Source organism: Brachycentrus maculatus, unplaced genomic scaffold (assembly GCF_059751285.1).
Source record: "Brachycentrus maculatus isolate JH-2025_06_01 unplaced genomic scaffold, ASM5975128v1 h1tg000396l, whole genome shotgun sequence".
Classification (NCBI taxonomy): domain Eukaryota; kingdom Metazoa; phylum Arthropoda; class Insecta; order Trichoptera; family Brachycentridae; genus Brachycentrus; species Brachycentrus maculatus.
This window is the reverse complement of record NW_028281145.1, coordinates 875,766-903,654: the sequence shown is the minus strand read 5'-3', so window position 1 is coordinate 903,654 and position 27,889 is coordinate 875,766. Positions and strand designations below refer to the sequence as shown.

Below are 27,889 nucleotides of genomic sequence, written 5' to 3'. Positions count from 1 at the left end.
AGTATGTCGCGAGCCGGAGCTGCGGCTTGACGTGTGCGGTAGTGAGAGAGTGTTGCGTCGCGATAATACGAAACGAAAAGTTTACGAACCGTAACAAAAAATAACACGTAAATTAAAAGCTAGTTCCATACAAATTTTCTGCTGAAATTTAAGAGTTTGTTTATTTCCCGCGCTCGTAACATTTTTTACTATTAGCATACATATAACTAAAATTTATGGCAATTTTTATTGCTTTGACCATATAAGGTTATTTTTATTATGTGCTTTTATTTATAAGTGTGATCGTAAAAAGTGCACCATATGAATGTTAAAATAATATAAATGTATTGATAATGCTAGAAAAATAATTCTTACATTATACTGATTTTTATACATAAATTTAATAATTCATGTCGTCTTCATGTTCCCAAAATATTTATAAATTGATATCGTGTAGGATGAAAATTCAATATAAAAATATTTCAGGAATCTGATAAAAATAAAAATGAATGTTTTATTACGGGTTATTTAAAAGGGGTATCTTTTATTTAGAATTTGAAAAATTAAGTATTTAGTATACCTTTTTAATTTTTAAAACATTTAGCGAGTACCTATGCATATTTTAAAAGATAAATATAATGCTTTTTTTCTTTAATTTTTTTTTACTTTTGTTGATACAGTTAATGACTTACATCGTTGATAGGTACAAAGGCTTTCAACATATTTTTGGCCATTTAAATATCTACCGAATTACAGTATTTTATATCTGAACTAAAATTTTGTACGGGATTTTCTACTAGATTTTCTAATAATACTTTTACAAAGAAAATTACCATGCAGTTCAATGATTAATAAACATTTCTTCTCATTTGTTTATATCACAAATTGCATGTTAATGTCTGGGGACATGCACTTACAAAATAAAATAGAGATGTTTTTTTTTTAAGTTAATGACTACACAAGTATTATCGTGATGCATTATCTGCATTTTAATATCTACACGCAAATACTCGAATCGTTGCATTTATCATTCACATTTGCATACTAAATTATCGTATTTGAGTGGTACCTATGTATTATGCATTGTAAATCCCGTCATTTCATCATATTGAACAGGCATACCTAGTAATTATTGAGATGCAGCCAATGCACTTGTGCATTAAACGAGCTGATTTCACATCGGCACTAAACACGCTCCGAATAATCCTAGTCACAATCTATCATTCCCATCGCTAATAATCAATACTGTTCGACTTGAAGTTCTCGAAAACTATAATGCGTGAATGCATGCAATATCAAAATGATATAAATATCCCAATAGACCACCCAAAGTTCATTGACCAAATGGATATTTGAACATCCCGTCTTTTATTCAATGAATATATAGGTCAACCGGAATATCATTTCTCGTTAAAAACTAGTCTTGCAAATTAATTATACATTTTTGTATTGCCTAATATCTATCAACGTAAATCTTAAGCCAAAATTAATTAGTGAAAAATGCTGTCAGTTTTTTTTTACCCAAATTGTGTTTTGCTTGTTTACCTACATATATGTATAATCCTACATTAATATCATATTTGTTTCTTTATTATATCAAATCGTTTACAATTTCACACTACTTTCTTCTTTGCGAAGTAATAAGCTTCTAAATCGGATCACCGATTTACGTATTTATTAGCTATCAACACGTAAATCAGTGATCCGATTTAAATTAAATAATATAATTTTCATATTATCAACTTAATTAGTTACCCTTATAAATATAAATAGTAGGTTCATTGGAATACCTTTCTACAAAAATTGTTAGATACAGGAAATTATTAGACATTGTATTTTTAGTTTTATTGAAAATGATAAATTATAATTTGGTTGTATACCTACAGGGTACCTTTTTTTAAAACAGGATTGCTTAGGATATACTTCGTCACTTCAAACCCTTATTCGCACCTGACGGTGCATAGGGCACTGTCAATACTAAATTTTCTTAGAAATCTATTATGTTACGTGTTTCGATGCATTCAATATCATTATCAAATGACATGAAATGATGGTGACTGCATCGAGATATATCAAAATAGGTTTTAAGAAAAAATCTTTAAATGTAAATTAAAAATGGATAGATATGGCCACAAAATGACTGCCGAATCAATTCATGAAACTACGATTTATATAAAATAATATAATTCCATATTTTTTTTTTAAATTACTTTAATAAACAAAAACAAAATTCTAAGTAAACATTCTGGGTAATCCCCACAATTTCTGATGATTCAATCATCACACGACAAAGTGTGAGAACTACTGTAATAAATTGGAGAAGTACGATGCGGTGAAGGTCCCTCCCACGCTAGTCTCACCATTCAAAAGTACGCGTCGGATACTTAACAAATTTTCTTATCCATACAACATCCCATCCCACATACTGGAGATAGGCCACTCGAAACGGTTCATGGGTCGCCGGGGACCGCGCGGCATTGTGGCCCTGGAATTAGGATATCTGAATTGGGGACCTGACACGCATTCTTAATAATGATGACTTATACACTCCCCAGTCTGATCACATCTTTCTGAGGGCGTATTGTGTCCTTTTTAAGATGCGCTTAGATACGTTAGATGCATGTATCTATTCATCACTATAAATTTAAAAGAGTCTCCCAAAAATATAGTGAATTCTCATCGGCACGATATATACGTACTAATTTATACCATTTTTTTGTTATTTAAAAGTTGAAAAAACCATTTAAATACATTTTTTTAAAATATCTAACTAAAGCAACTAAGGTAAATCAGATTAATGGTTTTGGACCAAAATAATACGATTTTTTATAAACCTAGCTGAATGGATTTGATCTTCATCAATTGAATTCTTCCTATGAACTTTAATTAAAAATCAAACTGATTCATGAAGAGTTGTTTCAAGTAAAAAACTAAGGGTAGTCTAAACCAGTGAACGGTCAGAATAGTCTCAAGTTCGTAGTGTAGTGGTTAGAGCATTTGGTTACCATACGTTATGTCCCAGGTTTAATTTTCAGGAGATTTAATAGGATATTCTTTTCACTCTTAACTAGTACCTAAAGTGCAGGACCGTATATTTCTGTAATTAACGATCAAGTTAATAATGCGCCGATACGATGCAATACCTTATGCACCAATCTGCAGTTAAGGATTTGAAGACGATGAAGAAAACTTACGTTGCGACATGTTGAAATAATTTTTTCTTTGATAGGCCATAAAACTGTCAGTGAAATCGAAATTTATTAGAAAAATAAAGTACACTATAATATTTAAATGAAAATTACAATTCAGGCACGTTTTATTCATTTCAATAGATATTATTACACATGGGAAATTACTTATTTATTCCACGATATTTTTTATTTAAAATTGCGATTCAATTCTTTTTAAATTTTCATTAAAGTATAACGAATTAAAAAGTCTGTAATACAGATCGAAATATCTCAAAATAAAAGATGACTTGAATAAATTATAAAGCAAATAAAAATAAATTCATTTCCATAATTATTTTTATTTTTTTTAGAAAACGATATAAAAGCCAAAACGAAATTTTTAAAAAATAAATAATAAAGTGTACTGTATACTGTGAATGAAATATAACTCATTAAAGTGCAAAAACAAACTAAAACAAGTGTGTTTTAAAATAATCCTCCAAGTGATGAGTAATTTCGATGCTCGACAAGGGTAAGAGTTGCTGTTACGTGGTAAGGGCGGAGCACCCAGCGGGGGGCGGAGTGGGGGCAGTTAGGGCCGAGAGCAAGGGCTCCATGGGGGCCCCGGCGGGGGCGAGGCTCCTCAGGATGGCCCCCTTGAGACACAGCTTCGCCGCACCCTCTCCAACCAAGGGCCAGATACAAGACAGCATGTGGGGGTACACTAGCGATGCGGATTGCAGGAAGAAAGGTACTACTACTATATTCAAAACATTGTTTATTGATTCGGCATTAACTTTGCGGAATGACATGTTAATTATTCAATAAAATAATGAATAAAAAAACACTTGTATAATACCACTTAAGTGGTATAATCTACCGTTCTGAAGGTCCCGGGTTCGATTCCACTCTAATATTTATTCAATATTACCATGGACTAATACCTGAAGCGGAGGGCTGATCACCTTTCCTTAATGTGTTAAAGATCAAGATAAAACTGCGTCTATATAAAGCAGTACCCTATGCACCATTGGGGTGCGGATAAAGGGTTTTATGATTTAATTTTTTGTACAAAATCCTTGCCCTTGAATAAAAAATTGCCCTTGAAGTATTTATGTTACAGTTTACGAAAATGGCACAACATTTTTTTTTTTAAATTAAATGTAATTTTATTATAAATACGATTGATTAGTGTTTAATACATAATAATGCTTGATATTCCGGGTTCGATTCCTGAGGAAGTCACCGTAAATATATACATATATGTATATGAGTCATTACTTACTTTAATTGTATGTACCCTAGTCTGCTTTATGCATCATTGGTTACGAATAAGGGTCAAAAAGTAATAAAATGTAATGGTGAACAATTAAAACTCCGATTAAATATTTATTATTTGGATTATTTATTTATAAAAGCTTTTATGGGCTTTGAGGCTTGCTATATGTTACTCTTAGATAAATAAAATTGAAAAGTCATACCTCTCATTATTTCAATATTATTTTTCATTTGAAAAAAACTATAAATATTGAAAACTAGCGTTCTTACATTTGATTTTTTGTTGATTGAATTTACTCATTATAAGACTTCCATTTTCCCTTCATATGAATGTATTCATTATTATATTTTTATTTCAATTACAACAATGTGCCCTCACTGAGTTTTCTCGTGCCACGGGCATATTTTAAAATATTTATTTATAAAATTATAAGAAAGAAAATTGATTATGACATGCAATCAAACACGGCATGGCCGATTTATGAGGTCTATTTCAGATCTACCATTCATTCATAAATATCTTTTATAATTAGTATAAATTTTTAATAATTTTATAGATAATGGAAGTAGGTTGATTGATACAAACAGATACTCCATCTACGTTGAAACGGAATATATTTTGATGTTTATATTTTATTTTAATTGATTATTTTTGCGGCTTGGAATGAGCACATGAGACTGGTAGCCATAAAAAAACTTTAGGACACATTCTTTAAGCACATTTGTTATATTACGTATTTGTACCTACATATAACGTGTGCACTTTAATTTATTTAAAAAAATTGAAATAGGGAAAAATGTAGGTTAAAGGACAGCGGAAAGATTCAAGAATATTCACAAATATACATATATGAATGTAGATCAATTAATAAAAAGTTCATAACTCAGCCCTTATAAAGCATCATAAAATTATTTACATTTACCTGTCAAACACATGTACAACATGTATAACATCCCAATTTACAAGGAATATATGTTATTTTTTGATATCTCATCAAAGATGAAGAAGAATATGGAAGTCTGGGCATTTACGGGGCTTACGACCGTCATAGGCTGGTTTAAGTGATCACTTTACACACGTATAACATTCACCAATTCTACCCATTATTGACAACCACACTACTCAAATTCTTGGAAGTTCTATATATATGAACCAATTTAGAAACCTTGTTCATGAATCACTAGAACTTCACTAGAGACATCTATTGGTGAGATGTAAAGAAGCTTTTTATTAAGCAGAAACTCTTATATTAGTATGTTAATATTATATTATTATTATTGTTATATTAGTATGTAGAATTGGTGAATGTTACACGTGTGTAAAGTGATCACTTAAACCAGCCTATGACGGTCGTAAGCCCCGTAAATGCCCAGACTTCCATATTCTTCTTCATCTTTAATGAGATATCAAAAAATAATATGAAAATAACTCCTGCAATTGGAGATAATCCAGATTTTGTGAACAAGTATTTGGACACACTCAAAATGTTGTAAAGGAATATATGGTTTATGAAATACACCGAATTTTAAAGTGGAGTTTGAAGTTTGTTGATATGGGGATCCGAAGCAAATGTTACTTATTTTCATAAAATTCTTCACCTTCATGTCGGTACATATATTTTTTTATAAGAGTTTAATCTACGGAAGAGAAAGAAATCTATTAAAGCTTCTATCGAATAATAACGTACAATATGTAATACGTTGTTAAAAAAATAATCTTTGGGACTGATTTCCGTTATAGGAACATCACGCTAAACCATTTAACTAAATAAACCATTCACGCCGCACCGAACTTCACACAAGCGCGCGTGCAAATTTATGATATATATTTTTTAATAAAGTCCCAAATATACATTATAAATGTAGGTTATTGAAAATTGTTTAATAAAATTTAACATTTACCGGATGCGGTTTCAAAATGTACTAGTAATGTATTGTACATAATAACATGATGGTATTATTGTCTAAGTATTATAGATCGACGAATTTCGATTAAATTTTAATTTAAATTTGTAAATACCACTTTTTCTCAAAATCTGTTATGACAAGTGACACGTATTTTTAGGCATATTTGATAGTGATGCTGAATGTATCGAAATACGTGTCACTATAGATTTTAAGAAAAAGTGGCATTTACAAGTAAAATTTAAACTAAAATGAAAACATATTTATGTACTATCACAATTTGACAGCCGTAATTATTAATGGATACAATGAAATTCAGATAGAATTCTTTTTTTTACTTTAATTATTAAAAATTTTATCTTCAGATGTATATTGTTTTTTATACATATTTGTCTTGGAAAAAGTATTGTACAATTCAATATTTATTTTTTTACTGGTCGTCGTGGTCACTCTAACCACACTCTATGATGCATAGGACACAGTATCAGGTTGACACGTCAACAATGTACTAGTAAAAAAAAAAATGCTGTAAGGTTACCTTTGTAAAATTATTCATTTAAAGCTATTTAAAACAAGTTTTATTTAAGGATAAGTTTTTACAGTTAACTTAATTTTTATTGTGCTTATAATTTATCATGTACATATTATATGAAATATTATGGTGTTAGAATAAATTTATTCAATATTACCCTGGACTGGTACCTGAAGCGGAGGGCTGATAACATTTCCTTCATGTATTAACGATCAAGATAACACTGCATTTATGTGATGCAGTGCCCTATGCACCATTCGGGTGCGGATAAGGGTTTGAAGAAGAAGTTTTTATATAAACTTGTCAAAATGTGTTTACCTTAAGCGCTTAAAAACGTGTTTTTTTTATTTATTTGTTTATTTGGGGAATATTTGACTCGGAAAAGGTCCAAAGTAGGTGAAGGAAGTACGTGGCATCATCTGTTAAAGTCGTTTCTCATTTAATTTAGAAATATATACAACATGTTCTCAGCCCACGTCATTTCAATGTGTGTACGATCCATGTTGGGTGTTATATATTTCAACGCAATTACTCTCTTTCAGAAGCTCATCCCGGGCTTTGGAAGGAGATTAAATGACGAAACGAATTAATGATCACATAGAACCTTTTATGCATTCGATAAATAAAAGCTTAACATAATTTTTATTTAACCCACGCAAACTGATTGTCAACTTGCTTGGAAAAATATGTGTTAAGTAATATATTATACGTTCCTTCATAAATAAAATAAAAAGACATTAATGTGTGGACATGTGAATTGGATTTTCTCGTTTTATATTTTTTTCATTTAATATTTATGTTTTTTTATTATATAAAAAAATTTCTTCAATTTCATACTATTTCTGTGAGTGGCTCATTATTTTGTATTTCAATATTCATAAACTTCCTAAATAAACTATTAAATGATTGATGGTTACATTGCAAAACTGCCAACACTCTATGGAATCCGATAATAAATATTACCAGGTCATACATATTATTGAGATTTTTTTCATATTGTTAATTTTTTTGAATAATTATTTTATAATTTTAATTTATGGATAGCGAAAACGTCTTCGTTTGTACAAAACAGAATGATTTTCATTAGGTAGCAAGCCCACCATAAACGAATCGATAAAATGTGATTTCTAACCAATTAATGTCTTAGCCGCAGTTAAAATAATTACGATTAATGAGTGAAAAACAACATTATAAGATTTATGGCAGATTACAACAAATATTATGAGGCCGTTTCCAAATAACAAATATTTTTATTTATTGAGCATTTAATTAAGAATAAATTATTACTACTAACCACGAATATTAACATATTTAGCATAAATATATTTTTATTAAGATTTCGCCATCAGCACGCATCTCCATAAAATAATAAATTTGTTTTATGTGTGTGTTTTTAAATAAGTTATGTATATCAATATTTTTTTTACAACTGAAATTATCATATTCACATTTAACATGTTATTTAATTTTTATGGGTTAGAGATTGATTGAATTTATTTTCCAGATGAAGGTTTATGGAGCGCTAACATAACGCAAGGCTGGAGAAGGCTAAGACGTCGCTGTTCACGGCTGAGAGTACCACGAGGTCCAGCTCCTAGAGAAGGTTCACCGCTAGACTCTCCTGACAGGGACTCTCCCATTCCTCCAGAATCACGCTCCAAGTATTCACCGCTCGCCGACACGCAAGAAGACCCCCCTGCAGATCTTAAACAGCAAGAAAACGGAAAACTCTCGCTTAGGAATAGAGTGAAAGTTCTAAAGTCATCTTCGGTTAGAGCCGGCGGGGCCGGGGTACAAGAACTCCAGAGATCACTCAGAGGAGGCTTGGGAAGGATACAAGCCGGGCTTAGGAGGAGACGGGCTCTCTCAGTTCAAGACGTTTTCTGTTCCCACGCTACATTTTACGTTCCCAGCCCGAGCGGACCCGCGTCATTACCCCAAGGAAGGTCACCGCCACACCCGGAAGAAGCCAACATAGATTACAGGAGATCCGTTTGGGACATCGGCCGAAGAGTTTCCATGGTGCGATCGGAAGATATTTCCCCTCCTCCTCGCGCTCCCCGACCCCAAGACAGAGGTACCTCGGCCAGGAGAGGCAGTTCCCCGGACATCTACCTCCACAGAGAAAACCGACCCCCGAACAGAAATACGAAACTAACGAGAAGCCCCTCGCAAAAGATTTGCACGGAAGAAAAATACGAGCACCAAAGAAATTACAATGGACTGAACCGAGTGAACTCGACCGCGTCGAGAATATCTAATTACGATAATAACAATTTAACGAAACCTTTACGACCATTCAGCGAATACAATAATAACGATACTAAACCTAGTCAATATTTACCGAGATACGTGAATAGTAACAGTGAGAACAATAGGAATAGTTTTTGGGGCTCGTCCGACTACCGACCGGTGTATGAGGAGAGGCGATATGTGGGTACAGGAATGGCTCTGCCGAGGGGGCTACCTCCCAAGCCGAGCGCTAGGCCTCTTCCTCCCATCCCCTCAACAGGCCAGCAGAAGTCTGTCGAGCACTACAGACAGCGAGATGAGCTCGAACCCTTCAAGCTGCGAGAAGACCCTGATCGGTTCAGAGGACGCGATGAGCCCGACCACTACAGACCTCGCGATGAACCCGATCACTACAGACCGCGGGACGAGCACGACCACTTCAGGCAGAGGGACGAACATGACACCCGCAAGACCCCGTCGCCCCCCGCCAGGCTGTCTCCGGAACAAAGGCCGGAAGAGCGTGACGGATCTCTCCTGACGGAGGTTGGTTGTTCTCGCATACTAATTAATTGCTTAATTTAATGATTCAGGAATAATTAAACTTACGTATGGAGATTAAGCCGCCTACCGACACCTCTTCATTGATATATTTCTCACTGAAGGCTAACTCCATGTACACAAAAGATAAATAATATCACATTCAAATATTTATAGGTCTACAATATTTCGAGAGTGTCCAAATTTTTGTTTGAAAGTTCTGGATTGGCTCTACAAAATTGGTTAAGAAGAATATGGTATTTCATTTATTGATTCGGCAGTCACTTTGTAGTAATATCTGTCCATTTTCAATTTAAGTTTTAATTGGTATGTTAAATACCACTATTTGTTAAAAATTCGACACTTGTTTTCATGCATTCCGCATCATTTTCGGTATTTGAAAATGATTCGGAACGCATTGAAACTCATGTCAAAATAAATTTTTAAAAATAGTGATATTTTCCAAGTAAAACTTTAATTTAAAAAAGGTTAATGAAATATTGGCATTTACAGGGCTTATGACCTGTCATTGGCTGGTTGAAGTGATCACTGACTACCGATCTAGACTTCCATGTTATTATTCTTCTATGTTTTTTAAAAGAGGAAAAACCCGCAAAGCTTCTTCTTTTAGAGGCTTGTCTGCAAGTAGGATAGTAGGTACGGATAGGAAAGGTTAATGTGAAAAATACATCACAAATACCAAAACCAATTCTTCCTCTTACATATACCTACATATTTCTTTATTTTTCTTCAGATTTAAACCAATTTATTTTTATCTACCACATATATTATGCTGTACAAAGTAACGAAACGAGTCACTTATCAAATTAAGCTAAGGGATGAGCACAGTATAGCTCATTTATTTAGCGCCATGTGCTTTGAAGGAGGGTTAACAAACATATCAGATTGCGGCAGAACGGCGACCTCTGCGCGCTGTGCGGCCGAACAATGAGGCAGTGAGTCACGGCACATTTATCCGATGAACAGTCCCGATTGCATCTTTCCGTGTTGTCTATTCCCAGGTGACGTTCACCAAGTGCGCGGGAGGGAAGGGGCTCGGCTTCAGCATCGTGGGGGGGAGGGATTCCCCCAAAGGGCACATGGGCATCTTCGTCAAAACTATTTTTGAAAACGGGCAGGCTGCCGACTCGGAACTTAAAGAAGGTAACGATTGAAACTTTTTTTATTATTTAAAATTTCCTAAACGAAAAATTACTAGTTGTCATATAAAATAATAAGATTTTATTCATATTATTTTTTGATATCTCATCAAAGATGAAGAAGAATATAGAAGTTTTGGCATTTACGGGGCTGACGACCGTCATAGGTTGGTTTAAGTAGTCACTTTACACATGTGTAACATTCACCAATTCTACCCTTTTGAAAGATTATTATTGAATCACTAGAGACATCTATTGGTGAAATGAAAAGAGGCTTTTTATTGAGCAGAAACTCTTATATTAATTGTAATTGGAGGTAATCCAGATTTTTGTGAACAAGTATTTGGACACACTCAAGATTTTATTTATACTATAGACACACACAGTGGACGAGACCCCTTGACTTTCTGCCTTCTAGAGCTTTTTTGTAATTACTGTATTTTTGAAACCCTTTTCTTCATCTTTGTGTGGATATAGATATTCAACATTTTTGGGTGTATCCAAATCATTTTTCACAAATCTGGGTTTCTCCAAATAAAAGCTTAACTATATGTTTCAGTTCCAAAAAGTTCAGTTGAGTTGTTGTCAATCATGGATAGAATGGTGAATGTTACAAGTGAGTAAAGTGATCATTTTACCAGTTTATGACAGGTCGTAAGCCTTGTAAATACCCAGACTTCCATATTCTTCTTCATCTTAGTTGAGATGTGTTTATTTAATATAACTTCATTTTACTTTTAACCACCCTACCTACAGGTTATTTTTTGAGTTAATTATAAAATTATAAAAAACAGATTTTGTTTTTGCCATAATAGGTGCTTTTAGGACGGAACTGATGTACTTTTTCACTAGCGTGTTCCCTCTCTCTGTCTCGCATTAAATATTTTTGGCACAGGGTTAGCGCAACGGTGCGGAAAAAACGACGCGTATCACGTACCTTCGTATTTGTAGGGTGGTTTACAAAATGTTTTATAACATTTTGTACTCGTATGTTATAAAACATTTATATGTTAGAAAACCACAAACCTGTAGACTTTAGTTTTGTCAACAAACCTGTAGACTCAAATCGCGGTGAGTTGTTATATACTAACATTTTATAAAAATAACTGATCACAATGCTTAAATGCTTTAGATATTAAAAATATTAATGATAATGATGTTATTTCTTTTCATTGTTTGTCTCACCATACTTTTTTTTTTTTCGTTGTATTTTAAATAATATCTATACCATGTGAATCTTAGAGGCTTGCTCTTTATACCTCGAAGTTTGGAACAAAGGTAAATAATAAAATAAAAAATATTCCTTTAGACGTAGAATTGATTTACGCTCTTCATCGTATAATTTACTACAAATTTCAGTTAACATTCCCTGGCTCACATAGATCAGGTTCCGTTTTTTTAAATTCAATATCCAAATATTCTAGATTTATTGTTATTACTAGGTCAAGCTAACATCATTAACATTGTAATAAGTACTCTGTCAATGGTTATTTGAACATTCAGAATACAACATGAGCATGGTGTTGTAACCAAAATAAGATACAAAAGCATTTTTCAACCTATTTGAGTTTGAATAAGGAAATGTTCAAGATCTCGTGACGCATTTTTTAAAAATCGATAGCCATTCTCACCTTTTATGTACAAAAAATTCTAAACCATAATCGAAGCTTAATGTTCTTCTTGTGGCTAATACAAAACCGGTATACGTACGAGTATGTACCAGTACGTATGTACTCTTACAATACCTTTATGTTTACTCCGGTAACGACACTAAGAATTGCACGCAGTCGTTGAAGAGCGAAATACCCTCACCAATGACTTGTTCAGTGTTGTGTCTGAGTCCTGTTGACATTTGAACACGTTATGTTTGTAAATCGCTTTGGATGCTGAGACAACGAGATAAGAATCTTTACTGTAGAACTCTTACGAATGCAATTAGCTTCAATTTGCAATACAATCAAGGAATGATGATCAATACGATATTGATGGATGAAACATCTCATTTAGTAGGTTTTTTTAATATGAAATTTTTTTTTAAAGTTTTGGACTGTCTTCTTGGTGGAACTGCATTTCTATAAGCTGGTCAAATAAAATTAGTGTGGAAAAAATTCCCTAGTTGCTATTTTATTATATAAATGAAACACATAACTGCGCGTATAATAACTTTATTCTTTACCTTACCCTCATTCGCACCGCATTCGGTGTATAGAGCACTGCATCAAATTGATGCAACGTTAAGTTGATCGTTTATCATATAAGGGTGGGGTATTTAGTCTTACGTTGCAGTCACCAGTCCAGGGTTATTTGAATTAAAGATCAAAGAGCAAAAACACTTGTATTTATTTCGACCCTTTTAAGAATAGAATCTGGGGATTCCAGCATGGTAGACAAACATGGTAACCACTACACTATGGAGGCGGACGAATAACATTTTATTAATTATTTAGATTATTTTATTTCTCACTCTTCTTCTTACCCTTATAAAGTCCATATGACGCTACAGTGTAAAGTAACAGCTTTATCTTGATCGTTAAATACACAAAGAAAAGGTGATAAGCTCTGCTCCTTAGATACCAGTCCAGGGTAATATAAAATAAACATTAGAGTTAAAAATCACTTTGATTTATTTTGACACTCTTAAAAATCGAGCCCAGGGCCTCCAAGATGGTAGTCTAACATGCTTATCACTAAATTATGGAGACTATTTAATTGGAAAACTTTTTGTTGCTGTTATTTGTTTGTACGATGATCTTCTCAATGCCAATTACTTTGTACATTAGAGAGAACTTTTGGCTATCATGCTTGCAGCTCCATAACAGCTAATAGTTTGTTTGATTGACTAATTATAATTACATAATTGTTATTGCTACCAGATCTCATATATTTAAATCAAATACCATGAAATGTATTTATTTGTTTTAATTTTCAATTAATTTGGTTCTAAATTATTTAATCCTACCGACTCGTGTAGGTATTATAAATCATTTATCTCCGGAAACCGTTAAATACGGCGTGGGTTTTTGTAGATTGAGTGCATTAACTACTGGTGCATATATCATAATAGGCAGCAAAGGTCCTTGGTACATGTGATATACTTACTTATAAGTTAAGAGGTTACACCACATCTAAGCTCCAAGAACCGAGCAAAAACAAATATCTTTTGACTCAAAATGAAGGTTCATTTTTTTCGTTTTCAATAATTGAAAACAATTTACATCAGTAGATAATTAATTAAGTTCAATAAATATTTATTAAAATCAAAATAATAATTAAACGCAAATATAAACTGTTTCGTGAAACCTATTTGAAGGGACACATGCCGACGATGAAAGTAGTAGTAGCATCATAAAAAAATATATAATTAATAAAAAGCTCTTATACCAAATCAAAACACAGAGAAAAAATATTGTAGTCTTTTAAAAAGTACAAGTTTTTTTTATTGAATATATGTGATTTAAAAAAATAACTAGGCCATGTTATATATTTAAAAAAATTAATGAGTAATTTTCGAGTTTCTCCAACTGTTCAAAAAACATAGTTTGGATAAAAATTTGGATAATACATCGATCATTTTTCTCAGTTACAGTCACTTTTTAAAGTTACACAAATTGCTGTAACTAAAATAATATGTTAGTGTAATTACTCTTAAAAGTAATTAATAATACCTAAGAAGAAAAAATAAAATAAAATAAAGCTCATGGTGATGTGAAACCCCTTAAACCGAAATGGTGAAAGGTTAACACTACTAAATGGTCCAGGCACCCACATTGTTAACTGGATTATTATACAAATTGTATAATACTAAGTGACTACGCGTAAAAAGTAATAAGTAACACCGTGAAACCTCGATATAACGGACTTCTATTTAACGAACTTCGGATATAACGGACAAAAAATTCAATCACATCCTTAAAAAAAAGTCCTGTTAATATTATAAATGCTCAAATTCAAGTGTTGCATATAAACAATTTTTAGCGCCAATGAAGTCATCAGTGGTAAGATCACATCTCGTTATAACATAACATTCGTGGAAAAATCGTCGGATAACAAAGTTCAATATATTATACGCATTTCCTAATTTTAGAGTTGTTTAAAAAAATATACATATTTTAAATTTTAATGTAAAAAATATATTTAAAAATGTAATAATTTTAATATAACGGACATTCGGCTTAAACGAACTCCATCTCGCCCGAATTAGTCCGTTATACATATAACCAACTAAATATAAGAAATAATGACGCCCATTCCTACAATTTTATCATGTATTCTATTTATTATTGATATTTTTATAAATTTCAGTAAGAGGAAATAGTTCAATAAGAGGAATTTTGATACCCATTCAGTACATTTTCATGATAAACGATAAATAAATATTCATACGAAAAAAGTGGTACAACATGCATGTTTAAGTATCCATGTATTATATACGTACGTAGGCTGCATACTTGTTTATTTATTAATGTAAATAAATTCAAGATGATTTAAATTTAACGTTTATAAAAACTTAAATTGTTTCGACATCGATTTTGTTAAAAATTAAATATACAATGTGGGATTTTACTAAGTAAATAATTGAATAACGTATATGTAGTAAACACACATGTATTTAGCATCGTATTGTAGGTGTAGGAGTGCCCACATTTCTTTATCTATAAACGATAATACATTTATTTTAAACCTTTCAAGTGTTTATATATTTATGTAACTGATAAATAGATAAGCTTCATGACTAGTTTCATTGTTACAGCCGTGCCTTCTCTGTTGACTCACATACTGTATAATTATTAGTACATGAACGTACATACATGTCATATGCAAGACCTTGGGTACCTCCCTCGTCCTATTTGAATGTATTATCATTATTTTACCGTAATTAAAGAGATATCTATCTGTTTTCAAGTAATATTACCTAAGCGATTTTTTATTCACTTTTAAATATTGCTTAATGCAACCTCACGATCATTCATCTTGTTTTAATTTCAAGCGTTTAATCTTCATTTATCATAAGATTATTAATTCCTTTATCCACACTTGCTTACTGTACATTTAAATTCCAGCCTACCAATGAGTTTCTTAATCAATAATTATATGGAAAACAAATTAATTAATGTAATTGATAAATATAAAAATATTCCCGGGTCATGATTTGGTTTTTAAAACGACTAATATAAAGAGGTGAAGCCAGAAACTGTTCCAAACGTCACTAATCACTAATCACTCATTTCACTCTCATAAATTAAAATTATTACACCTTGTTCCATATAAAGGCCAAATTATGAATTATCTTGAAAATTTAGAAATCCAAAAAAACCTGAATTCTAATAATAATTTATTAAATAATATATTGTTTCAAAATTCTTCACCATTGCTTTCCATTTTTCCTTTGTTTTCAAACTCCGTCCCTTGACTAACCCCTTCCCCTTACTTTCCCCTCTCCTTATTTATAGAACAATTTTATATTTTATATTTTAGTTATTATACAGACCTGAATGATGGAAGTTTAACTTCTGAAACATGTAGTCTACAATAAAACTCAAGTGGTAAAAAACGAAGTGTTTTCTTTAATCATTGTTCCAAACGTCAGTAAAAAGTATCTTAACCCAATATTTCACAACCCAGAGAATAATAAATGTAATGCAAAGGTAAAAAAAAAACACAAAAAGGTTAGGCAATTCGGATGAAATTTAATATACAGATATAATTTTTGAATGAATATCAATTTTTTTAATCCCTAGCAAGAGTTTTTGATGTAATGAGGTCATTAAAGAACTTCACGGAAGATTTCGCTGTTCTTCTTCTCTGTGGGTCATTGAAATCCACTGCAAAGAGTCCAAACTTCTCCCTAAAAGAAAAAAAAAACGAATCATTTATGATTAAGACAATGGAAAGATTTGAAAAAATAAAAAAAAAGGATACTTAATAGATACATCGGATGTCTGATAGTAATAAATGTATACTATATTCTTACACAGAGAGAAAAGAGATCGCGTCAAAATGTTTCACGTTTTATAAATAGTGAGAAACTAAACTAGTGTTTATGATTGTACAAAACTTTACTTTTTAATTAATAAATATACTTACAAGATTTTTTTACAAAATTTAAATCATTTGCTAGACATTACTACTTTTGCTAATCTTAAAATTCGTTACACTGTTCTCTCCAATAAAAAATAACTAAGCTAATATGCTAGGAAAGCGACTACACTCATTGTTTATTGTTTATTCTTATAAGTGACAAAATTTATTTCACGAATGGTTCAGTGTTTGTCAATTCAGGAATGGGATATGTATTGTGAATATTTAATTAAATTAATTGTACTAACCTGTATCCTCCTAACCACTCGAAGTTGTCCATGAGACTCCATGCTGTATATGCTGAGACAGTCACGCCCTCTTCCATGGCATCCAACATGGCGTTCAGGTACTGACGGTAGTAGTTGATTCGGTCCACATCATCAGTTCCTCCCAAGTCTGAGTAGCCATTCTCAAAAATGACAATCTCTGGGTTTTTGTACTCGTCCTTCAACCAAACGAGAAGTTTCCTGAATCCCCATGGCACGACCTGAAAAGAAAAAGAAAACAAATGTGGAGGTCCTAACCAAAAAGTTACAATTCCAATATTGCACAAAAAATCCTTTAAATGCAAATCTTTTCTATTTTCTGTATTCTATCAAAATTCTAATTAAAGTTGCGACAAAACGTGACCAATCCTGTGTTAAACCAATATGAAATCATTAAATCACTCCAAAACGTAACAATTTTACTAGCTAGAATTCCTGATTACTTAAAAGTATTATAATTACGGATCATACCTTCAACCAGCTAGAAGCAGGAGACGATGGCCAAGATTCTGGTTGGTACTCAACAATTCCCAAATCCTCCCAATACGATGGGCTGGTGAATTGGTCATCTGGTCCTGCCGCTTTACTCATAGCGCTGGTGTAATGATTTAAGCCAAGATAGTCATATGTCCCTCTGATATACTCCACCTCTTCGGGAGTGAAGGAAGGAAGACGAGATGAACTGTAGCCTTGTATCCAGCTCTGAAGGGCTATGCGATCCTTCATAACTGTAGGATAGTCTCCTTCTTCGGAATAAATGGGGTGAGCATACCAACCGACCTGAAAAAATAAGAATTTAACACTTTGAATGGCAGTGTCAGCCAACGGTAGCTGACACAAGGCATTTCAATTGTGTCTCGTCGGCCACCAGAGGCTGACACTTTGTACCTTGCATCGTCATATAAAGTCAAGTCGATAAATTGATTGATTGTTTTATCTGGTCAATTATTAAAAATTAAACCCTTCTTTTACACCACTCATTGAGTTTTATTTCATTTCATACGACTAGTTTCGAAAACTATAGATGTTTTCGTCCACTGGTAATTTACAAAAAACTTACGACCAAAAATTATTTAGGCATTGGTAGAGGTGCCTGGATTAAAAACAAGAAGGAGGGGGTTAAGGGGCGGGACTTAGTTAAATGGAAACATAGACAATAATGAAAATGAATTTTGGAAAACATATTAATTATTATCTGGTCAATTAAAACTTACTTGAAATTGAAGAGCGAGCTCAGACGCTTCAAGATCTGCAGCAGAATCTGGATTTTCTGGTTCATGCCATCCGGCGCTCACGGTCAAGCCGATTCTTCCTGTTTAAAAAAAATACAATGATCAAACCAGCTGACATCGTTTAAGAGTTAGAGCTTTTCGAATTATAGTTACACGCTTACCGTTCTGAGTTGGTTTGAAATTATCTTCGTAGAGGTGGTAAACTCTTGCGTGGGCCTTTATCAACGTATGCGCGCATAGGTAATCTGCTACTCCGTGGTAATTCAAAACCGGGGCCTTTCCATCACCTCCGTACCCAGATTCGCAAATTTCAAAAGGCTCGTTGAAGGTCAACCAGTCCGCAACTCGATCTCCGAAAGCCGTAAATGCAACCCTTGCAAAGTTCGTGAAGTACATCTCCAATAGAGGATTGGGCCACCCTCCGATGTCTTGTAGAGGCTGCGGGAGGTCCCAATGGTACAAGGTGATAGCTGGTGTGATACCATTTTCGATGAGTAAATCTATGATTTTGTTGTAGTACGCGACTCCGTCACTGCTGACTTTATCGTCCATTCCGCTTGGGAGAATCCTCGACCATGATAAGGAAAAGCGGTAGTAGTTGACACCGATTTCTTTCAACATCTCTACATCTCTCGCGTAATTATTGTAAGAGTCACAAGCGATGTCTCCAGTATCGCCTTCACTCACTAAATTTGTAGTGTGTGTCAATCGATCCCAAATATTTTCACCTTTATCTAAAAAATGAACAAATAAATATCATTACTTAACTGACATCTAAAACCATTCCGAACGTAGCTATCCAAATAGTAGTTTGTTTTTTCCCCTTTACCCTCATTTAGAATATTTCACCCAAATAAAAATAAATATTTATCTACCCGCTGCATTCCATCCACCCTCTATTTGATATGAGGCTGTAGCAGCCCCGAACAAAAAACCTTCCGGAAATACGCGATGAGTCGCATTGTTCTGAGCTTGTGCACTGAAAAAAATATCATCAAATGTATTTATGTTACACTGTATTGCGCAATCGTATCTTTATCTGAAAAACGTTATATAATCGACCGTGAAAATTAATACAAATATTAAACTTTCAAATTATAATCTAAGCACCCGGATAATTTTAAAATTTTACAAGTGAGATTGAGTATCACAAAATGTTAAAGAAGCAATAAAAACTTGCCACAAATAAAAAATTATAGTAAAACTGCACGTAAATATTCACGTACAGTCTTAACAATAGATGAATGAATAAGTTACATTAGAAGATATATCCTAAAATATGTTTTATATAGAAAATAATTTTAACAATAAAATATATATAAAAAATTATTAAATATATACTTTAATGTATTGTATTAAAATAATTAATTATTATGTAAAATGTAAAAAACAAATTTAAAAAAAAATTCTTCCAATCGTTACGCTTAGTTTCGGTATTTTTAAACGAGTGTTTGAAAATGTCAATTGACTCAATTCTTTTCAAAATACCGTAACTAGGTGAAAAAATTGTCACAAAATTTATTTTTATGTATTTTTTGATAATAAAATACAACTAAGTAGACTTAAATATCACTGTTTGATTTTAACATTTAATATAAAAATTAAAATGTAGTTCTACAAATTAAACGCAAGAGTATAAATTAATAATTATAATACCTCAAGAAGAGTGCAGCAAATATTAAAAGATTTTTGACACGAATCATCATTCGACAATATCAAATGATCATCTGACTTTAAGAAATTATCTGTATTTTATAATATACGATTTCAATGAATTTCATCATTGTTCTCATTATCAAAATTTTGCTATCGTTTCTAGTTCGACAGTAATTATAATCTATCATTGTTCGATAACTCAGATGACTGTTCCGTTTTTTTATGCGTGAGTATTTTTAATATCAATATCAATAGGTAGAATTAAGTGATTAAGACTTTAAACAGCTTACATTGTCCGGATTTTACCTGTTAGGCTGTTTTTATATCTTAATATTATAATCCAAGTCTGGGGCGCGGGTATAAACAGTAATATTGAAATAAATAAGATCTTCCACCTGTCAAATTCTTGGCGAATCTGTTCATATTTGTTTAAAAAAACTAAAAAATTATAAAATAAAACCCAAACTTTGTTTCATTAATTGATTCGGGAGTCACTTTCTGGTAATATATATCCATTTTTAACTAAAGTTTTATGTGGTAAATACTACTATTTATTAAAATCTTTTATAACACGTGAGATACATTGCGCATTATTTTCAAACACCGTATGTGAAGCTAAGTCTATAACTTTGTTTACAACCACCCTTTTTTTGGATATTTTTCCAACCGGTTTCGACAATTACATTGTCATCTTCAAAGATTGATATGTACTTATGCATTCATCACACAATACATATCCATCCCTGAAGTTGAGAAGGTATTGTCGAAACTGTAGGAGAAAAGTTTGAAAAAATAAAAGTGGTTGAAAAAAAAAAATTACTTTTATTTTATAAGTTTAATCAAATGTGCTACAAAGTTTCTGCAAAAATATTCAAGAAAAAAATTACATAAAAATTGAGGCTAATGTTATTTTTTAAATGTACTCGGACTAAATCAATTTTTCTGTGCGTCTCGTTCAAAGTATTACTAATATAGACCGCGCCAACAATGAAATTACCTGTAGTACTTATCTATGCACGTAAATTACCGTTGCGAAGACCCGCTTTTCGGTAATTTCCCTCTCCGCCAACCGTTAGACCTTAAACGAATGTTTTATATGAATTGTTATATATTATAAAGAGAATACTCGTAAATGCAGTTACCATTTCACTTGAGGAGAAATTGCGCGGGAAGCCGGCAGCGGTTATTCGGTGTCCGTTATCGGCACACATCACCTGCTCCTACTACCATGCCCAGATATGAGGCATCGCATACGTGTGTACCTGTATGGACTTATGTTTATACAGGTACTGATACCCTACTCACAGTACCTACCACACAGTACCTACCTAGTTCTGCCAATAGTAGCGGGCGATGAAATATACATATACATAATACCTCACAATAGGGTATAATAAAAAAAAACATGTTGATACCCGAAACTGTGCGAAAGAGTATAACTATGTAAATAATTTTGTGATATCTGTGAACATAGGTAAATAAGTCATTTTTTGAACGGTGTACATTTCTCATAGTTTCACTTTCATTTCATTTTTTGAGTAAATTTTTATGATTATACCAGTTAAGAGACAATTTTGTTATTCTCATCATCACATTTACTAGAACGGTAAGCAAAATATTTAGTAAATTTTCGCTCTCAACTTTGATTTAAAATAAAATTGTTTAGTATTTGGTATCATCACTAGGTACTCAGAATTACCGACCATCAGTAGTTACTTTAAATAAAGAAGGACTTCTATAAATTCGCACATTACCCACAACTTCTGACGCGTGCTTATAGCTATTAAGTAAGAAGAAAATTGTGATCAATATATTTGAACTGTTCCAAACAATTTTCTTATCGATTTTATTTTTAAAAAAAAAACAGCTACAAAAAACGCCAGAAATTTCTTTTATTTTATGAATGGCCTATGTCATAATGTCGAAGACCGATATCTATGATCTGACTTCAGTAGTTTAAAGTATAGTCAGGTAGGTGATCCTAAGAGAATATAAACGCATCTGCTAATTTTTTAAATTATAATTTTTCAATTTCGATATCAATTATATTTATTACATTAAAACTGTGGTATAACTAACCACACTACTACTTTGTGCTGTACAATGTAAAAAATTTCTACCAGTCGTGATCTCATTCAAGCTTTTATTTTTATATTTAACATATAATTAACTATACTAATTACTTAATTAAATTTAATGCATGACTTTATTATAAAGCCATTATATACTTTGGTTTTTATTTATATTAATGATTATATTATTAACACGTTAATGGATAGTGAATATTTAAAATAAATAAACCAATCAATGTGTAGTAATAATAATAATAAAACCCTTATCCGCACCCCAATGGTGCATAGGGCACTGCTTCATATAAATGAAGTGTTATCTTGATCGTTTTACACATGAAGGAAAGGTGATCAGCCCTCCGCTTCAGGTACCAGTCCAGGGTAATATTGAATAAATATTCCAGTGAAAAAATCACTTATATTTATTTGCCCCCCCCCTTGGGAATCGAACCCGGGACCTCCAGAACGGTAGCCGAGCGTGCTGACCATTACACTACGGAGGTGAACAGATGTGTAGTCTTATTGTTTTCTAACTACTTAACTATAAAATTTGTTTTTTTTTTTTTAATTAATTTTGGTTGCTAAATACCAATATTCTTAAAAATGACACGTGTTTCGATGCATTCAGCATCATTTTCGGTGTGTGAAAATGATGAAAAAAGTATTGAAATACGTATCACAATATATTTTAAGAAAAAGTGGTATTTATTAAGTAAAATATAGGAAAAAAAAGTGATAGATAATAATACAAAGTAACTGCAGAATCAATTAATAAAATTGCAGAATTTGTTTTTAAAATGTTATAAAGATAATTTTCTTAAACGGGATAAATAAAAAACAATTGCTGGGAATATTTCTGCAATATTGCCATCATGAAACTCTCACGACCAATATCATCTCTCTTAATTCTGATTTCAGAATTATCTCTTTCGAAGACGCCACTGTTTAACAAACTTGACTAAATTACTGAATACGTATTATAACGTCACGGATAATGTACCGTACTTAATTTTATTCATACAGACACAAATTAAAATATAATAACTCTGTCGTGACCAACAGTATTCTTCTCGGACATATCCGAGTTAGAATTAGTGATGAATGAAAATAAGATCGTATCGTTTTGACCTCTTTAGTTCCTTTTTACGGCATATTTTATATTTTGCACGGAATACCGGAGATAATACTCGCACGAAACAAGTTTTTTCTTTATTATTTAGGGTCGCATATTCGGGTCATTATTGTGAAAGGTGATTTCGCGTCAATTATTTTAACTTTACTTTCTAGCCAGGCTAAAGAAGATATGTTTACATAAATAACCACGTTCTTTACAAGTTTTATCTAAAATACCATATATAAGATGCGCATGCATACACATATATATATATATATATATATATATATATATATATATATATATATATATATATATATATATATATATATATATATATATATATATAAATATAAATATATATATATATATATATATATATATATATATATATAATATATATATATATATATATATATATATATATATATATATATATGTATATATATATGTATATATAATATATATATATATATATATATATATATATATATATATATATATATATATATATATATATATATATATATATTTATATATATTATTATACAGCAATAAAATTAGTATAAATACAAAAATAAAATATGTAGAAAAAAATATAAACACAAAAAATTGTGGGTATACAATATAATTTAGGTCATAACAAAAGTCATAAAATAACAATCCGTATTTTACGTAAATTCATAATTGATATAACCCTATTGGCAAATTAATTTTGACATATTCGTCCATGAATAAAAGCATGGTTAAAAATATTTGTTATATACACATCCTTGAATAATAAAAGCATAAAAACATTGATTTAGCGTATCATAAGAAACAATCGAGCGGATGGTTAATTTTGAAGATGTATTATTACTTTATTAATTTTGTAAAGATCTTTATCTTTGGCGAGTAATATTTCAATAAACTCGTAAATGTACATATTTACGATATAGCTTTAAAATACTTAATTAGTGCAAATCAAAATAGACGGAGTTAATTAGTGCAAATCAACGGAGTCCTGGTTCCAACTCTAATGTATGGAAGTGAAGCTTGGAGTTGGCAAAAGAATGATGAAGGTAGACTAAATGCAGTCGAAATGCGATCTCTCAGAAGAATGTGCGACAAAACGATGTATGATAGATGTACTAATAGTGAAATAAGGAAGGAATGCAAAGCTGAGATAAGCATTTTCCATAGAATTAAGAAAGGTGTGTTGAGATGGTTTGGACATGTGGAGCGTATGAGTGAAGAAAGAACGGTTAAACAAATTTATGGGGCGAATGTAGTTGGAAAAAGAAGCAGAGGACGACCGAGGAAAACTTGGCACAATCAGGTATGTCAAATACTTGAAAGCGGCCGGGTCAGGAGTCGTAATAATCGTCGGGTATGTATGAGGAGATGCATGAATGTAGAAGTGGCAAAGAATGTTTGCAAAGACAGAGTGGTGTGGCGTTTGATTCTCTCAGCCTACCCCTGCGGGGAAGCGGCGTGATGGTTAGTTAGTTAGTTAGTTATATTTACAGCCGATACACTGAAGGAATAGTAGACACATAAAATCACTTTTTGTAATACCCCTTTAAAAACACTGCTTCTTGACTACCAATTTCAGAATAATCATTCCATTCCAGCCGGCAGCAAGTCAGGGCCGCGTCTCGATCTTCTGACGAATAGCCAGTGGTGGACGTTCTAGATGATGAGAGCCTGTTGCCTTGTAAAAGGGGCAAGCTTGATCAACGCTCTGGGAAGGCATGCGCAGTACATGGTCTAACCAATTAAATCGGTTTATTTGACGACAGTTGTGACTATGCTAATTACTGTAATTCCCTTTGCCCGATTTGCCCATACCACATACGGGCAATAAAAAGGCATTTGCGAATGGGTTTTTGCGTATTTGCCCGTTCCTGGCGATGAAATAGCGAAAAAAAATATTACTGCTGTTTATTCATTAGCATTTTTCTCATGTGTTTCTTTAAAAAATATTGACATAACATTTTATTAAATTGTTATTTATATCGTTGTACATTGTAACGTATTAATGTTATTTTTAATTGCTTTTGATCATAAACTACTTACATACTATGTACACAATATTTAAAAAGGATTTCCTGGTACGTTATACATAACTTTTTTTACTTTAACATAAAAATAAAACTGGCATTTATATTTATCGAAATGGTATTTCGTAGTTTAGACGGATACATTTTTTTAATAAGTGACGGTTTAGCAACTATCTATGTAATAATAGTTCGTACATAGTAATTTCATAATTCACAATCCTTTTACATAGTGTTGTGTTGAAATAAACAAACGAGAACATTAAACTAAACTTTACTATGTACCATGTAATTTATTTAGAAAATATTTTGGTAAATAAGTGTTTATAAGGTCGAAGGTTACAATTATTTTTTTAAATTCCTCAAGTCGTGAAGTATGCCAAAATGTCAATCACCACAGGCATTTTACGTTTATAATTTTAAAAGTTCGTAGTGTAGTTGTATGAATTTGTTAAAATAGTTTTGATACCCTGAGGGTTAATAATTATATTTATATATTGGTATTCGCAATCACCACATTTGCCGTGTCATTAAAGATAATCTTTTTTGACTTATAACTGAACTTAAAATGCCTTTAACAAAAAACTCTACTCTTAAGTCCTTAGTGTACTCGTATGTTGCTTTTATATTTACCTTATCTACCTATGAATGAGTTACAACAGGAAATAGTTCAGTATCAATCAGTAAACCGTTGCCATTTTTACAGAAGTAAAAAAAACATAAATTACCGGTAAATCAAAACGGCGAAAGTCGTCGATTCGGGCTGTCAAATTAACAGTTTTAGTGCCATGCATTTTCGACACAGCTATCCAGAAGCGCGATCGCGCTTTTCGGCACTAAAGCGACAAATCACGCGTTTTTAAAAACAACGTGTTTATAAAAACGGTCCAATTAATATTTTGTAGGAAATGTATTGCTTATTTTTTTTTAATTAATAACTTAGTGTAGTGGTTAGCGCATTTGTGATGGGGGTTCCGGGTTCAATTACCAGGAGGGTCAAGTTTGAAAAATTTACTCAAATATTTATTTAAATTTATCCTAGACTGGTTACAGAAGCGTATCTGTCATACGCTTCTGTAACTAGTCTAGGATAAATTTAAATAAATCTAGGATATCGCTGTATCATACATAGTAGTTTCATTATTGAATGACTTTATGGAAGCAGGTTGCTCGGCTTTATTGCGTAATTCTCACAGTTCGTTTGATCAAACGTGGTATATATTTGATTTAGTTTAAGTGTTTCTTTGTTTTACATAACTGCTTCTCAGCCTTCATCTTTCTCATTTCCTTTTTTCCTCTCCATTATTGTAGAGATAAGGTCTCTGTGCCTTAAGTTATGTTATATCATCTTCCCGCTTTTGGTTTCTCCTGTTTTTATGGCAATTATTTAGAAATAATTAAAATATTATTGTAACAAGAAGCCCATGATTTACCCATATAATAAACCGCAAATAAAACATTAATTATTTAATATGTGGGATTGAGTCATTATCGTTTTTCCTGAAGTCACGTTCTTTACCATACACAGTAATAAAATGTATTTGCTAGAATGTGCATACAAATAAGTATGGCACAAATCTGTAGAAATCAGATTCATTACCGTAATTGGTACAACTTGCTAGGGACAATTACTATTATTTCAGGTTTACAGCAACTCGTGCTCACTTACCGACATGAAATTAATAAATACAGGCACGGTTACGATAAATATGTTTCTAATTATCAATTAAGTACGCAAAATCTGTAATTTCACCATAATTTAAATTTCAGTAAGTAACTTAAGGTTACAAGTAAAAAAATGCATAAAAACGTTGTCAAAAAATCAATATGTATCTTCTTATGGCTTAAATATTATATAAAGATTAACTATCCAAGCTCTACAATTATCCGAATTTGTGATTTTTTGTTAAGTAGATAGTGTTTAGTATAATTCAGTCTTGAAGAAGAAGCTGTTGAAATCGAAAGAGATTGACGTTATATTTTAGATATATACGTAATAAGTTATAAAGTGATTTTACATAGTTGCGAAATTATTTTTATAATGTTCTGTATTGTATAATATGTTAATTAAAATTACTGTTTCAAATATCTTTTGTATAAAAAAATCTTCTTTTCTCGACTGAAATATCTCGTTTAAGCAATAAATTTTCTCCATGCTCGGAATACCTGTGTTTTTCTCATGTCTTAATTAAATTTACTGTAAAAATGTAAGAATTTACATAAATAACAGAGAGAAGAATACATTTTTCATATATTTGATTACTCAGGATGATCAAATGAACCCTTAATCTCGGTTAGTTAGTTGTACGGCCAATTATGTGTATTATTACAAAAGAAACTTGAATAAAATATTTTGTTAAAAAAAACATAACTTTCCCACTAATTCGGGTTACGTTCACAAGATAATTAATGTGTGTTTTCCGATAGGTAATTACTTTAACCTCCAATAAATCATTATTCTGAAATAATCCAAAACAATGAGATGTTAATGTATTGTTAGCGTTGCACCACAGCATAATATTCTGATTCACATGGCCAATTTTTCAGTAGTGATCGAATAATTATTAATCATTTTTGATCGTTAAGGTCACAACATTTTATAGCAATGAGTTTTGTAATACTGCCTACATTTGTTTAAATTT

General features: G+C 31.8%; 2 protein-coding genes across 4 annotated transcripts in view; one reads left to right on the top strand and one right to left on the bottom strand.

The window, feature by feature from the left end:
- The window catches only part of LOC148302931 (uncharacterized), a 44,838-nt gene continuing 16,949 nt past the window's right edge, over positions 1-27,889 (top strand). The window contains exons 1-4 of one of the 3 annotated variants that reach the window (XM_088270815.1): positions 1-107; positions 3,521-3,900; positions 8,369-9,639; positions 10,656-10,797. In XM_088270815.1, the coding sequence (XP_088126941.1) occupies positions 3,669-3,900; positions 8,369-9,639; positions 10,656-10,797 (1,645 nt within the window). In that variant the 5' untranslated portion in view covers positions 1-107; positions 3,521-3,668. Of the gene's footprint in view, positions 247-3,520; positions 3,901-8,368; positions 9,640-10,655; positions 10,798-27,889 lie in introns of all 3 variants that reach the window. The other 2 variants (XM_088270816.1, XM_088270814.1) reach the window with 2 other exon arrangements.
- Positions 16,464-19,342, bottom strand: LOC148302932 (myrosinase 1-like). The gene is made up of 6 exons (XM_088270817.1): positions 19,245-19,342; positions 18,531-19,103; positions 18,352-18,449; positions 17,609-17,917; positions 17,120-17,358; positions 16,464-16,638 (listed from the first exon to the last, which is right to left on the bottom strand). Exons 2-6 carry the CDS (start codon positions 18,988-18,990, stop codon positions 16,521-16,523), a joined length of 1,224 nt encoding a protein of 407 aa, XP_088126943.1. The 5' UTR covers positions 18,991-19,103; positions 19,245-19,342; the 3' UTR covers positions 16,464-16,520.